Source organism: Serinus canaria, chromosome 28, assembly GCF_022539315.1.
Source record: "Serinus canaria isolate serCan28SL12 chromosome 28, serCan2020, whole genome shotgun sequence".
NCBI classification, from domain to species: domain Eukaryota; kingdom Metazoa; phylum Chordata; class Aves; order Passeriformes; family Fringillidae; genus Serinus; species Serinus canaria.
The window spans coordinates 3,905,914-3,919,084 of record NC_066341.1 but is presented as its reverse complement, the minus strand read 5'-3'; the positions used below and the strand labels follow the sequence as shown (position 1 = coordinate 3,919,084).

Here is a 13,171-nt window from a genome sequence, read left to right as displayed (position 1 = left end):
AGAGGCATCATGGCAGGGCTGGATGGGAAGGTGGGAATCAGGTACCAGTTGCTCCTTGACTCCCTCCTGCAACCAGGGGTTTGCAGTCCCACCAGCCTCAGTGCTTTGGTGTTCTCCTGTTTCCATGCAGTGGATCCCACATGGGGAATGGGTCCCAAGATGGACATGGCCAAGAACTGGGAAAGGGCTGCCCTTGGCTTCGTTGGACACAGTCATGTTAGAAAAGGTGTAAATCAAAATGCAGACCTTTTGTGGGATCTGTAAAGTCAACCAAAAAGCTGCTTCCTTTCAAGTCACTTATTGTAGAGCTTCAGTGTGTTTTTTGGTTATTAATTGTGCAGCTGAAACAACTGCACAATTTGTTCCTGATGAACCCAAAAAGGTGAATCAACACTCTTGGGCACTTGGTTCATGGATAGATTTGTCTGACTTGGGCTGGGTTTGTTATTTCCAGACTAGTTCTCAGATCTGGTCTTATTTTAGCATGTGTATATTTGCTGTTATTATTTTTCCTAGAGAAGTATTTTCAGCTTTTTGCTTGGTTCCTGTGCTGCTGCTGAAATTTCCAACGTGGTATTTCCGGCTCCTTGGTGGAGCACAGTTTATTATTTTCCATTCAGGTGTACCTGCTTTGGATGAGGATCCAAGGAAAAGAGTGAAATTGTGCATTGGGCCGGGAGTGAATTGGCAGCTCATAAGAGTGGAGATGCTTCATGAGGGTTTTTTTGTGGCTGCTAAGAGATTTAGGAGTGTCTTTACTCTGTAGGCTGGTTTCAAAAACATGAAGATCTGTGTTGTTCTGAATTTGGATGTTGAGGATCTGAGTTCTGCATTTGGACTGTCCATAGCACATCGATTTCTTTCTGCTCATGTGTGCAGGGAGCAATTGTTCATCAAACAGTCCCACGGCTGTTGGCTGAAGAGGAGCCTGGTTCCTCCTCAGATATTTTTGGGTGCAAAATGACTCCTGCTGACCTGCTGCTGGAAAGCTGACACTGTGCACACATACTGCTGCCAGGCAGGGATTCTCCTCATCCACCCTGAGCTGTGGTGAGAGTTTGGGGTGAAGTTCTCCAGCTGCTGCTCCAGGGGTGTCCTGGCACATGGCTTGTGCAGCCCATCTGTGCTCATCTCGAGAGGAGAAAATTTTTTGGGTTAGGATCTCACCAGCATAGGGAATTCACACCAGCTCTTGAGTGGTGCCTTGTGGTTCTGTTGGAAACTGAAAACTCTGCTACTGGTGGTCTGCCCCCATCTTTTACTTCCTTTTTGATTCTCTTGTGTTTGGAGAACAGTTTGAGTTTTGCTTCCACTCCCTTGAGGAGCCCTTGCATGGGGGACACTCCGCGTCCGTGGGCACTCCCAGCTCATGGGCTGCAGGAGCCTGGGAGGCTTGGGCTGGAGTTTGAGGAGCAGCTGAGATTTTGCTTTTAAGGCAGCCTGAAGGGTTTGCATGTCACCTGGTGTCCTTTAGAGACCTCTGTGAAACCACACACAAGACATGACTGGTGTTGTGAGAGTCTGTTTGTGGTGGAGACTCCAAGGTGGGAAGCAGGACCCCCTTCAACAGAAGCATTTCCCTGCTGCCTTGTTGAAACTCTGCTCTCCTCATTGTTACAGAGGGAGTGGTGTGGCACAAACATTAAAAAAAATATTGAAAATTCATAGCAATCCATTAAAAAACCATATTTGGGTTCAGAGGCTGGGAGAAAATAACTTTGAAACAATTTGGAGCTTGATGTTGTAGGTTTAGAGCTGACCAGAGTTCACAGTGTCATAAAGGTCTCCTGGGGAAGGGAATAGCCAGTAAGAAGAGAACATTTCTAATTTAGAGAAAAGTTTAATAGATGTGCGAGCTGGAAAAGGAAGTCAGAAAGAAAAATCTGTCATCTTCATGGCACAGCTTAACTCTGGGGAAAAAAGCAAATGCTTTATTATTTTTTAAATTATTTTTTAATTTTATTTTTTACATGCTGGTGGTTTTGTGCCTTGGATGTTTTTATGGATGTGGCTGAGAGCCATGGATGGATATCTGGGTGAAACCCTGAGGTGCTTGGAGCAGGGCAGTGCCTGCATGTGGTAACTTCTGACAGGCTCAGCACGTTCCTGCTTCATTTGCTGAAGTCACTTTTGTTTGTTCTGTGTTACTGGTGTGGCTGGAGGTGATGGTGTGTCTGATTGCTTGCTCTGAGAGTGGATTTATGGTTTTAATTCTGGTGCTGGGAGCATTGTTGGCTGTGTCCATCCCTGGGGCCATGCAAGGGGAGGGCCAGATCCTGGCCATGGGGCACTGGGTGGGCTGGAGGTGCCAGGAGTGCCCTGTGCCCGCTGCTCTGGGAGCTGGGTGTGATCCTCTCTCCTCACTGTGTTCTCAGTAAAGAGCTGGGAAGCCAGGAAGGGAGGAGAGGTTTGGAACAAGGATCCTGGATCATGTTGGATTAAAAGCTTTGCTGCCACAGCTCAGGGTTTTTGTGGGTTGGTTGTTTCTGTTGGGTTTTTTTTTTTTGCCTCTGAACACTAGAAGAAATTCTGGTAGAAACATTAGCCTCAGCTTTATTCCTGTCTTCTTTTCAAGAAAGAATCTGGATGGGAAAAAAGCATGTTTTGGACAAACTGCCCAGAGATTTCTTAATATTGGGGCACCAGAGTGAAACCCCACTGGTTTATTTTGCTGAGAGGGAAGCCAGCCAGCACTGTCAGTGCTTCAGACACTCCTGGTGCAGTGGCAGTGGTGACAGAGCTGTGTCTGCCATGTCATCTATGACTCAGCCTGGTGCCACAGCAGGGGTGAGCTGGGGTCTGTGTTTGGGGGTGAGGGACACAGCAGGGGCAGGGGTGTGGGCTGGGGGCTGCCCTGTGGGACCAGCTGGCTGTGGGGATCCAAGCAGTGGATTTGTGACCACTGGATATTGTCCAGCCTGTGTGCAGGCAGCAGCAGCACAGGTGGGCTGGGTGGGTTTCACAGGATGCTGTTCCTGTCTGGTGGAGCAGTTCCTTCAGTTCTGGTTCTTGTCCCTACAGATGCCTTGAAGCAGGCAGGGGGGGCTTGCTGAGCTCTCAGCACCATTCAAAAGCTGAAAAACAGCCAGACATCTCTCCAGGGACCTCAGACTGAGGAGGTGCACACAGGGAAGTTATCCCAGTGTAACAGGCAGGATGTGAAGGGCCAGGGGCTCAGTACATGCCCAGGTGACCACAGAAGGGGTGGCAGAGCCAGGAGCTCTGGAGTCCCTGGAGCTGAGCTGCGAGGCTCCCCCAGCTCTCAGAGCAGCCGCGCGTTCCGCCCGGGCTCCCCGGTGGCCCTGCATCAGCAGTTCAGTACCAAACTATTGAACAAGAGCTTCCTGTTGTGCTGACACCAACACCAACCTACAAAGGAGCAAGAGGAGTAAACAGAGCTGTTCTGGCTCCTGCCTTGCTGGAGGCTGGAGGAAGGGTTGGAGATCAGGAGGAGGCTGGGGTGCCGTTGCCTCTGAACCCAGCCTGTGTTCTGATGTTCTTGTGGCTGCACTTGGCAGAAACTGCTGGGAAGGTGGCTGCTTCCAGGACTGCTTGGTTTTAAAGGGAATTCTGGGATGGATAAAGCCCCTTTCCCCCCTTGTCCTGCTGCTCCAACTTCTCCACAGGTGCTCTCCCCAGAGTCGTGCAGCCCATCCTCCATCCTGACAGGGTGGGCACAGCTCTCAGAGCTCTGAATGTAAGATGCTCACATCCAGAACTCCCATTTCCACCAGGTTCCTGGAGTTCCTCAGTCTGAGCACTGAAACTCCTGTTTTCTGAGGGGTCCAGAGGAAATGGGGCCAGAACAAGCCAGTTTTCCCTTGCCATAAGGAATGTTCTGCTGTGCTGCTAGGTTTGCTTGAATCTCCCGTGACTGGAGCTGTTGCTGGTGGAGGTCCCAGGTGGAGCGAGCTCCAGGGGCTGCACAGCCCCTCTGCCTCTCAGACCATGGAGGAAACTTCCTTGTGGGGTCAGGATTTGCTGTTTTCTCCAAACAGCAAATCCATGGACCTGAGTTCCAGCCTGTTCAGCTGCTGTGCCCAGCTCGGAGGAGAGGTGCAGGTCCAAGGGTGGAGGAAGCTCAGGAGATCTCTCTGGAGCCTGTTGGATGCTCACTTGGTGGATAACTGGCTGGATGGTCACACTCTAAGTGGAGACCAGTGACCAGTAGTGTCCTCAGGGGTTAGTACTGGGACCAGTGCTGTTTTACATCTCTGCTGTGCCATGGACATTGGGACTGAGGGTACCCTCAGCAAGTTTGCTGGTGACACAAAGCTGTGTGGAGCAGTCATATGCTGGAAGGAAGGGATGGGGCATCCACAGGGACCTGGAGAGGTGGGACTGTGCCAAACTCATGAAGTTCAACAAGGCCAAGTGCAAGGTCCTGCCATGGGCTGGGACAGTCTCAAACACAAACACAGGCTGGATAAAGAATGGATGGACATCAGTCCTGGAGAGAGGGATTTGGAAACTTTGATGGATGAGAAACTTGATGTGACCCAACCCTGTCAGCCTGGCTGTACCCATGGCAGGGCTCCTGTGGGAAGCCTGCTGAGGCTTTCCATGACCCCCTGTTTTGGGACACCTTTGGGACCCCTGTGTGGCACAGCTTTCCCTGCTCCATCACAAGCAGGGCTGGCTGCAACTCTGCAGGCTGGAACATGTGTTTAACAGCAAACCCTTGCAGACATCACTGGGGACCGTCTGGAGCTCACTCTTTAAGATGTTTTAAGATTTTCCTTTGTTTTAAGACTTTTGATCTTCCTATAAGCTCAGCCTCTTAAGTTTTAGAATTTATTGGGATTTGGTTTCAGCTGTGTAAGGCCACTGGTTGCTTTTTGGTCTGGATTTTTGCACTGGGAGCCAGCTGATGGGTCATCTTTTGGGACATTGGGGTATTTGTGATTATTTTTAGCCTTTAATTGGCAGTGATCTGTACTTGGAGCTGCAGAGTGTCAAGGGCTTTTCTCTTTGTGCTCTCAAGAAGCTTTCCTTTCTCTTTCATCTGGATGCAGCTGTGTTTCCCTTCTGCTCACAGAGTGCAGAGTACATGGGGAAACCAGCTCCAAGAACCATCCCAAAGGCTGGTGGGGCTCAGGGAGCAGCACCCAGGGCATGGCTGCTCCAGGACACCTGGGCCCTGTTCTGAGCAGCACCATGGACCTGCTCCCTGACCTTCACCAGCCACTTCCCTGCTCCAGGCTGCTGTTTTTTTCCTCTTCTTCCCCTCTTTTGTCTTGCCCCGTTAAGCTGTAACCTCTTTCGGGCAGGAACACGGTGTGTGTGTTCATATAAAGGGCTGAGAACAATGTGCCCCAGATGGTTTGTACAAGTGCCTTCTCAGCAGCCACAGGGTTTCATTCTACTGGAAAGAAATTCTTAAAAATACAACTCTTCAGCATCTTATACTTGCAAATGTGGGCAGGAACTTCCCGAGCCTTGATATTTTGGTCCAAGTCACAGAGACAAGGGGTAGCACTAGAACTGCAGCTTTTCTTTTTTTAAGGAAAAAAACAACTCCCCCCAACCCCAATTCCTCTTTTCTCACCCTTACATCTGCAGGGAAAAACTTGTAAATGTGACTGTAGCAGCTCTGACCTGCTTAAAACCAGATGGCAAAGAAAAAGGACCCAATGTTTCAACAAAAGCACTGTGAACTCCCTCTTTGGGAATCAGAGGGTGTGTGGGCTTGCCCCGTTTTTATGGCACTTCCAGTGCTTCTGAGGTTCTGTTTTGGGGGTGCTGAGGCACTTGCACTTGCCTGCAGTTTGTTTCCCTTCCAGGATCCCTGGCTCAGAGCACTGGCACTGCAAACACCACAGGGCACTGCTTATTTGCTTTAAGACCACAGCTTGCTTTGGAATTTCTTCTGCCAAATTTCAGGACAATTCATTTTTTTTTCTTTATTTATTCCACTCCCTCCCAAAGAGAGAAACTAGTTTTCTTAGTCTCATCTTGCATCAGATTTGATTCCAGGCCAACAAATCCAGCCTAGAAGGTGCTTTCCTGAGGCTGCTTTCCTTGCTGTGACCTTTTGGGAGAGGATTCCTGTGCAAAATGGAACATTGTGAAATCAGTTTTATACAGGGAATCTGCCCCCATGGTGCTGCTGCCTGGGGAGGATGGGTGAGGTCTGGGTCCCTGTTGCCTGTCCAAAGGCTGCTGTGTTTTTACAAACACAGGGTTTTTTTGCTCTGGAGCAGTGGGAGTCCCGGGATTTTACCAAAAGTTTCTGTTTCTAATTAGGTTGTTCTCAATTCTAAAGGCCAGTGATCCTTTTATGGCACAGGGTAGAAGACCTGAGCAGTCACTGACACTGCTCAGAGGTGGGTCCTGCTTTTGTCCAGAGGTCCAGGGAGCCTCTGTGTCTCCTTGGCATTCCTGGGATGAGAAAATAAATTCCTCCCAGCCCTTGGCTCATTCACGGGGAAGCTGGTGGGCAGAGTGTGAGGGAGCATCACTTGCCCTGGCCTGACTCACATGGATTTGGTTCAGCATCCTGCTGCTCTGACTGCCCAGCTTGGAAAAGGGGAAATTGCAGCATGGCAGTCCCAGCTTGGGGGGCTGGGCTGTGGCCTCACTGGGTGTGAATCTGGCCCAGCTGCCTGAAATTGGAGTTTGGAGCTGGGCCCCTCCAGGAGAGCTGCTTCTGAGGCTCCGCAGGCAGGACCAGAGTTGTGCTGTGCTGCTCCTTGCATTTGTCTGGGCTGGGAAAGGGCAGCACAGTCTCCCTGTGCTCACAGGAAACAGGATTTAATTTTTCCCTTCTGCCTCACTTCATTGTCTGAAATTCCCTTGCAGAGGCTGGCCCATAACTCTTCAAAGAAAATAATCCCAAGCGCCGGGGCTGGAGCTCCCTGAGCTCTGGCTGTCGGCCGCTGACTCTGTGCAAACAGTCTGGGCCTGGAATCCCCTGGGACTGAGCATAAAGGTCTGATTCAGAAGGAAAACAGGTTATGGAGCTGCAGCAGGGCTGTGCATCACCAGCTGCTCCCCTTTCCCAGCGTGTGGCTGGAGCTGTGTCCAGGGAAAGCAGCTCCCAGAACGCCGGGGAGAGCTGCCCGCTCCGGGAGCTGGGAGGCCGTGGGGGAACGGCTCCGGTGTCCTGAGGAGGTGGGAGAAGCATGAGGAGGTCGCGGGGGCAGCACCATGTGCTGAACCCGGAGCGGAAATCATCGGGGGAGCAAAGAATGAGCAGGATGTCACGTGTGGGCCGAGCGCACTCGGGGCTGGGGCAGAACAAAGCGCAGGGAAGCCCTGCTCCTGCCGCTCCCAGCCCGCTGCTTCCTGCTGGCACGGACACGCTCTGGGGGAAGGGAGCACCAGCCAGCCTGTGGCTGCCCAGCTTTGGGAGAGCTGGAATGCTCCCCGTGCCTCAGTTTCCCTTGGCTGAGGTGGGCTGGGTGCGGCAGGATGGTCTCCAGTTATTGGTGTGTTGTGGGCCAGGCTCATGTGCTCTAGGGATGCTCCAGGGATGTTGGAGGCTGGAGCCTGTGGGGGCAGGAGGGGGCTCCCATGATGCATGAAAGCCTTATTCTCCTGTACTTTAACAGGCAGGTTCCACAAGTGGCACCTCAGCACTCTGTGCCCTTGGAGCAGCTCTGGCCCCTCCTGGAGAGCAGTGGCAGTGTGCCAGGATGCTGTGGAGAGTGAGGATTTGGTGTCAGGAGGGGGCTGAGAGCCCCCACAGGGGCTGTCCTTCCCCCTGCTGAGCTCTGACTTTGGTGTCTTTTTTCCTGGGCTGCTCTTAGAGCTCCCACATTTCCCTCTGTGTAGCATTGAGCATGAGAAGCCTTTTTTTTTTTTTTTTTTTTTTTTTTTTTTTTTTTTTTGTTATTAATAGCTATTGAGAGCAAATAAAAAGTTTTATGGGGTTTGGCCAAGTATCAGAGCTCGCAGTGTGTTCATTTCCTGGAGCTGGAGCGGGGGGTTTGCTTGGATAACCCATGGGGTCAGCAGGAGTCTGTGGCCCTGGGAGCTCTTGGGAGGCTTAGAGTGCTGTCACAGGGGCCTGGAGAGGAGCAGAGAGAAGTGGGGAGGGGGCAGGGTAAAGGAGGGGTAGGAGAATGGCAAGGGCCAAGCTGGGAGCAAAACCAGAGCAGAGGGGAAATGGAGGTGTGGGTCTCTCGTGTGCCCTCCCAGTGTGTGCCTGGATCCTGTTTGACCCCCTCTGTCCATGTTTAGCTTCCTGGCTGTCCTTCCTGCCTCCCACATGGGCACCCCTGTGAGGAGGAGCCCAGCCTGACCTCCCTCAGTGCAGGGGAGTCCCTCTCTGGTGGAATGCTGGAGGGAGGGAGGGAGGGTGCAATTCCCTCTTGGGCACCTGATTCCTCGAGTACAGAGCAGGTCCATGGTTCTTTTCATCCCAGGCTTGTATCCAGAAGGAAGCAAGGCTTTGGTTGGCCTTGATGTTGGGCTCTTGTACCCGCATGAGGACAGGCAGCTGCACAGGGATGTGTGTGGAGCCGGTGTCATGGAATCTTGGAATAGTTTGGGTTGTGGGGACCTTTAAAGGTCACCTCATCCAGCCATGGGCAGGGCTGTGCACATGAGAAGGAGCTCCCTGGTTTGGGGGGCTGAGCTGATTGCTGCCTGTCTGTGGGAGCTGAGGGGAGCCTAGATAACCCCACCAGCAGCATGGGGCTTTCCAGCAGCCTCACTGGGAGCACACAAGGCAGCAAGGTGCTGCACCCCTGAGCAAACAGGCTGCCACGAGCATCATTTGCTCTGGCTGGTGTCACAGCATTGGCCCAGGCTGCAGCCACGGGGCCTCGCTCCCAGCTTTGGGATGAAAATCAAGGTTGGTTGATAAGAGCAGAGGAGGAGGCAGTGGGATGTTAGCAAGTTCCTGTTTGCCAAGTGGGTGTTTTCCCCAGCCCAGGTGGGATGTGGTGGGCGCCCTGAGTGTGGCTGTTCCCCAGGAACCGTGTCCCGGGCAGGGCTGCTGGCACAGGACCCTGGCCCAGCACAGCAGGGGCTGCTGCTGGAGTGGGAAGTGCTCTAGCTCCACTAGCCCCTGCCCCTGGATCCACAGGGACCCTCCCAGCCAGGTGAAATCATCTTCACACCATGGGCAGCCCCATGCCTGGCATGGTGTGCCCCTAATGCTGGGTTCATGAGTGTCCTCTGCTCCTGGGGGCTCTCAGAGTCCCTGGCTGGTGCCTCTGAATGCTTCCAGAAGCTGCCAGCAGCCCTTCCCCATGGGGACAGTTTTGTCCCCACATCACTCTTGGCTGGCTCCAACATGGAAACGCTCATCAACCATTTCACCTTAGGCTGACCAAGGTTTTTTAAAATTCATTTGTTTGTTTGTTTTAACCAACACCTCAGCCATGGGGGCACTCTGGGGTCTGATGTTTATCCCAGCTTCTCCCACCCCTCAACTGCAGCACTGTCATTGCTGTAGGAATTACCTGTCTGCAGGGACAGTGCTGGAGGGACTCTGAGGAACCCAGAGCCCACAGCCCTCTGTTGCCCTCTGCCTTCTCATACTGACTTTCTGCCTCTCCTTTTGCACAGCTGGGACACCGAGGAGCTGCACTGGGAGGACCCTGTCTGCAGGATGTTCTCTCCACCAAAGAGCTCCCTGTGACCGGCGATGATGACAGTCCCGGCGGGACCTTGGGAAGCACTAACATTTCAGTAGCCCAGCAGCCGTGGACGGCCTCTTGCCCCTCCTTCTCCAGACCCCGCCCTCCCAGCGCTCCCCGGGATGCTGTATTAACCAAGAGGAACCCTGCTTCTTTCCTCCTCACCCTTCCATTTTCGGCAGCTCTGGGATTTGTATGGCAGCAGCGTAACCGTGGAGAGGCCGGGGTATCACAAACTTATGGATTTTGATAAGAGAGGAGGGAAAGGGGAGCTGGAGGAAGGTAAAAGAATGTCCAAGACAGGTGGAGGAAGGAGTGGTCATGGAGGCCGGGGTGCTGGAACCAACTCGGGAGTCTTAATGGTGGGTCCCAACTTCCGTGTCGGCAAGAAGATTGGATGCGGCAATTTCGGGGAGCTCCGTCTAGGTGAGAAGGGTCATCTCTGTCCTCGCTGTACCCACTCCTGCCAGGATTGCCCTGCCATCCTCCTGCTGCAGCAGGAGCAGCTGGCACAGCCTGTGGCCATGGGCACAGGGGTGCTGAGTGGCCACACAGAGTGGAAGTGTTGCCCCTTGCAGGTAGCCCTTGTTCTGCCACAGAGGTTCCACTTCCTTCATCTTTTCACACTGTGCTTGATCTACCAAGGCCCATCCCAGCCCAAAGGACTGCTTGCAGAGGTGTTTCCCATCTCCTCCCCTGCCTGTTGCTCTCTGGGTCTGTCAGGGAGAACACTACAGCCTGGATCTGTCTGTTATAAGCAGTGATGGCCACAGAGATCTGGATGTCCCCCAGATCCAGGAACACTGAGTGTGGAAGGAATCAGGAGATGCCACTTTGTGCTCACCAAATCTCATCCGTCCTGTGCTCTGGGTGCTGCCCTCTTTCTGTGCCTCGGGACAGGGGATGGAGCATGGGGGCCTGAGGGATATTCACTCTGCTGGGACAAACGTCTAGGGAGGAGAATCCGTGTTGTATCCTGGGTAAATTCTTCAGTTGTTGAAACTGGTTATTTGAGACTCCTGAAATTCTGTGCAGGTCAGAGAAAGGGAGGAATAAAACCCAAGCATCTTCCATAGTCACTTTCCATTCTGAACCAAGTTTATCAGGAAACTCCTCAAGCAAACTCCTGTTTAGAGGGTGGGAAGGTTGCTCCTCTCCCAGGACTGGGAATGTCCCTGGAGACTTTTCAGCAAGCTGTTAACCCTTTGCTTGGCATTAGGCAGCTGGGAGTGGTCTGGCAGGGCCAGGCACCTCTGTGCCAGCAGCACAGTCTGGATGTCTCCAGGAATATGTGGGTGGAGTCCCTGCCAGCTTGGCTGTGAGTGCTCTGGAAAGGGGCTTGTGCTCTGGGAAGAGAGAAGAGAGGCAGTCCCCAGAGCCTGTGGCAGCCACAGCCTTGTTGCTCCGTGATATTTTAAGCAGCGCCTTCTCAAACCGAGCTCTGAGCTAAACCTGCCCTGACCGTGGGCCTGGGGAAGGAGCTGTGGCAGCCCTGGCTGGGGTGAGGTCAGTTCCCCCCTCCCTGTGAGGGGAGTTAATGTCAGCTCTTTCCTGCGTGACAGACTGGCTGGTGCCAGGCTCACCCGTTCGTCCCCGCACTTCCCGGCGGGATCACTGCGTAATTGCAGAGCTGGGGAAATGCTCTGGTGCAAATCCAGCCGAGCAGTTCCCCTGTTCAGCTGTCTCTCCTGCTGTCATGAGGAGCTCTGAGCCTTCCTCCATACCCAGGGCTTGTGGAAGGAGAGATACTGCAGGATTTTGCTGCACCAGCTGTTCCTTTCAGTTCCCTGGGTGGATCTGGCTGCTCCTGCTGCCAGTGCCTCCCTGCTGGACCAGTGGACATAGAGCCCTGAGCTGTGCAGAGTCCACCTGTGTCCTTGCACCTCCTTTTTCTTGCTTGCCACTGAGCATTCTGCAGTGGATCTGTGTTTCTGGGTGAGCTGGATCCCGGGATCCTGCTCTAGGCAGGAGGCTGGGGCTGTGTTGCTTTGCCATGCTCAGTGCTGAGGGTCAGTGTGGCCCCCCTGCCTTGGCCTCCCCCTCATTTCCTAGGGGCAGTAGCGAGGGGACAGGAGTCTGACATGGATCTGAGGAATGTCTGTCAGACTGACAGGGAGGTTGCTGCAGGGACTGGGAGCAGTTGGGCTCAGTTTGCTCGTGGCTGCGGGGACAAGCAGCGAGCTCTCGCTCCAGGGCTCCACAGTGGTCGATTCTCACAGTGAGAGTTTGTCCTTGCCACCAGCAAGAGAAGTTTCCAGTCCCTTCACGTGGCTTTTTTGCTCTGTCACACCCTGCAGTGCCTGGCCATAACATGCTAGAGGCCTGAGCACGAGATCTCATCACAGCAGTGGAAGCCACAGCTATGTGGCTCCTCTCCTAAAATCACATCTCTCTTCCTTAGGTGTGCCTTCAAACTGCATCAGGGCTCAGGAATGCTTTCAGGATTTAGGGATTCCTCCAGCTGCAGATGAATGGCAAGGGACCAGAGGGCTCCTGCTGTGAAGTGGTGGCATGAGCAGGGATGTTCCCCAGCTCTTGCTGGGTACTCAGCTTTCCCCTGGGAATAGAGAATTCAGTCCTCAAGGCTTTAGAGGCCAAACTGCAGCTCGGTATTTAAAAGCTCCCAGACCTTCTTTGGCCTTTTCCCTCTCATACCAAAGGCCATAAGATCTTGAAAAATGTACCTGGAGGTGACTCCTCCATCTCCCAGTGGTGGGGAGGGAGGAAGGGGACATTGTCTTCCCCAAAAAGGTACCACCTTGCCCTGTTTCTCCACCACACCGAGGGGCACGTGGTGATCTGTCCTTAGGGTGCTTCAGCTCAGCTGCCCCAGGTAGAGACAAACGTCCACCTGTGTAGGAGGTGTCTGAAATCAAGTGATCTGTTTAAAGATGAAATACAAAAAAACAATTGGCAAAAGGCATTTGTGGGAAGCCAGAAGGGGAATGACGTGGGCAGGAGTTGTGGCTGCCAGGGTTGTGCATTTGGATCCTGATTGTCCCTGCTGGCCTTGGCATCCTGGGCAATGCAGGGACGTGGTGCCAGTCCCAGTCTGGCAGTGCTGCCAGTCAGTTCCTCACTGGACTGGCATGACTGGAGAGCTGGGCTGGGAGCTGGAGCAGGGTGGCTGCCCCAGCCCTCTGGCACAGAGGGGCAGGTTGATGTTGTGCAGCTGTTGGGTCCTATTACCTTCTTATGTCCTGGAGCTTCACCCTGAGCTGGTGAGTGCTCATCCCTCCCCCTGCCAGCCTCCAGCTGTGGTCCAGCACCACCCCAGCTCCTCCTGGGGCTTTCCAGCTGCATCCCAGGGCAGTGCCTGCTGCCTGCACCCCCCTGAGCTCCCCCTGCCCATGTGTTGCCCACAGCCAGCCCCACTCCTTGCCAGGGTGGGACACTGCCCTCTGAAACACGAGGCAGTAGGACCCTGGTGGCAGAGTGTGGCTGGTGGCTCGTGTGCCCTGGCACTGGGCACAGCTGAGCTGCAGCCCTGCCAGCTCCCTGCCAGCTCCCTGCACCCTGAGAGCAGGGCCAGCACACTCACAGAGAGGGTTTGTTGGGGCAGGTTCCTCTTAGCAGCTACT

General features: G+C 53.6%; 1 protein-coding gene across 1 annotated transcript in view; it reads left to right on the top strand.

Annotated features, from left to right (window-relative positions):
• Nucleotides 1–13,171, top strand: part of CSNK1G2 (casein kinase 1 gamma 2) — a 41,329-nt gene that overhangs the window by 16,511 nt on the left and 11,647 nt on the right. Inside the window, exon 2 of the mRNA XM_050986050.1 lies at nt 9,520–10,016. Coding sequence (XP_050842007.1) covers nt 9,830–10,016 — 187 coding nt within the window. The 5' untranslated portion in view covers nt 9,520–9,829. The remainder of the gene's footprint in view (nt 1–9,519; nt 10,017–13,171) is intronic.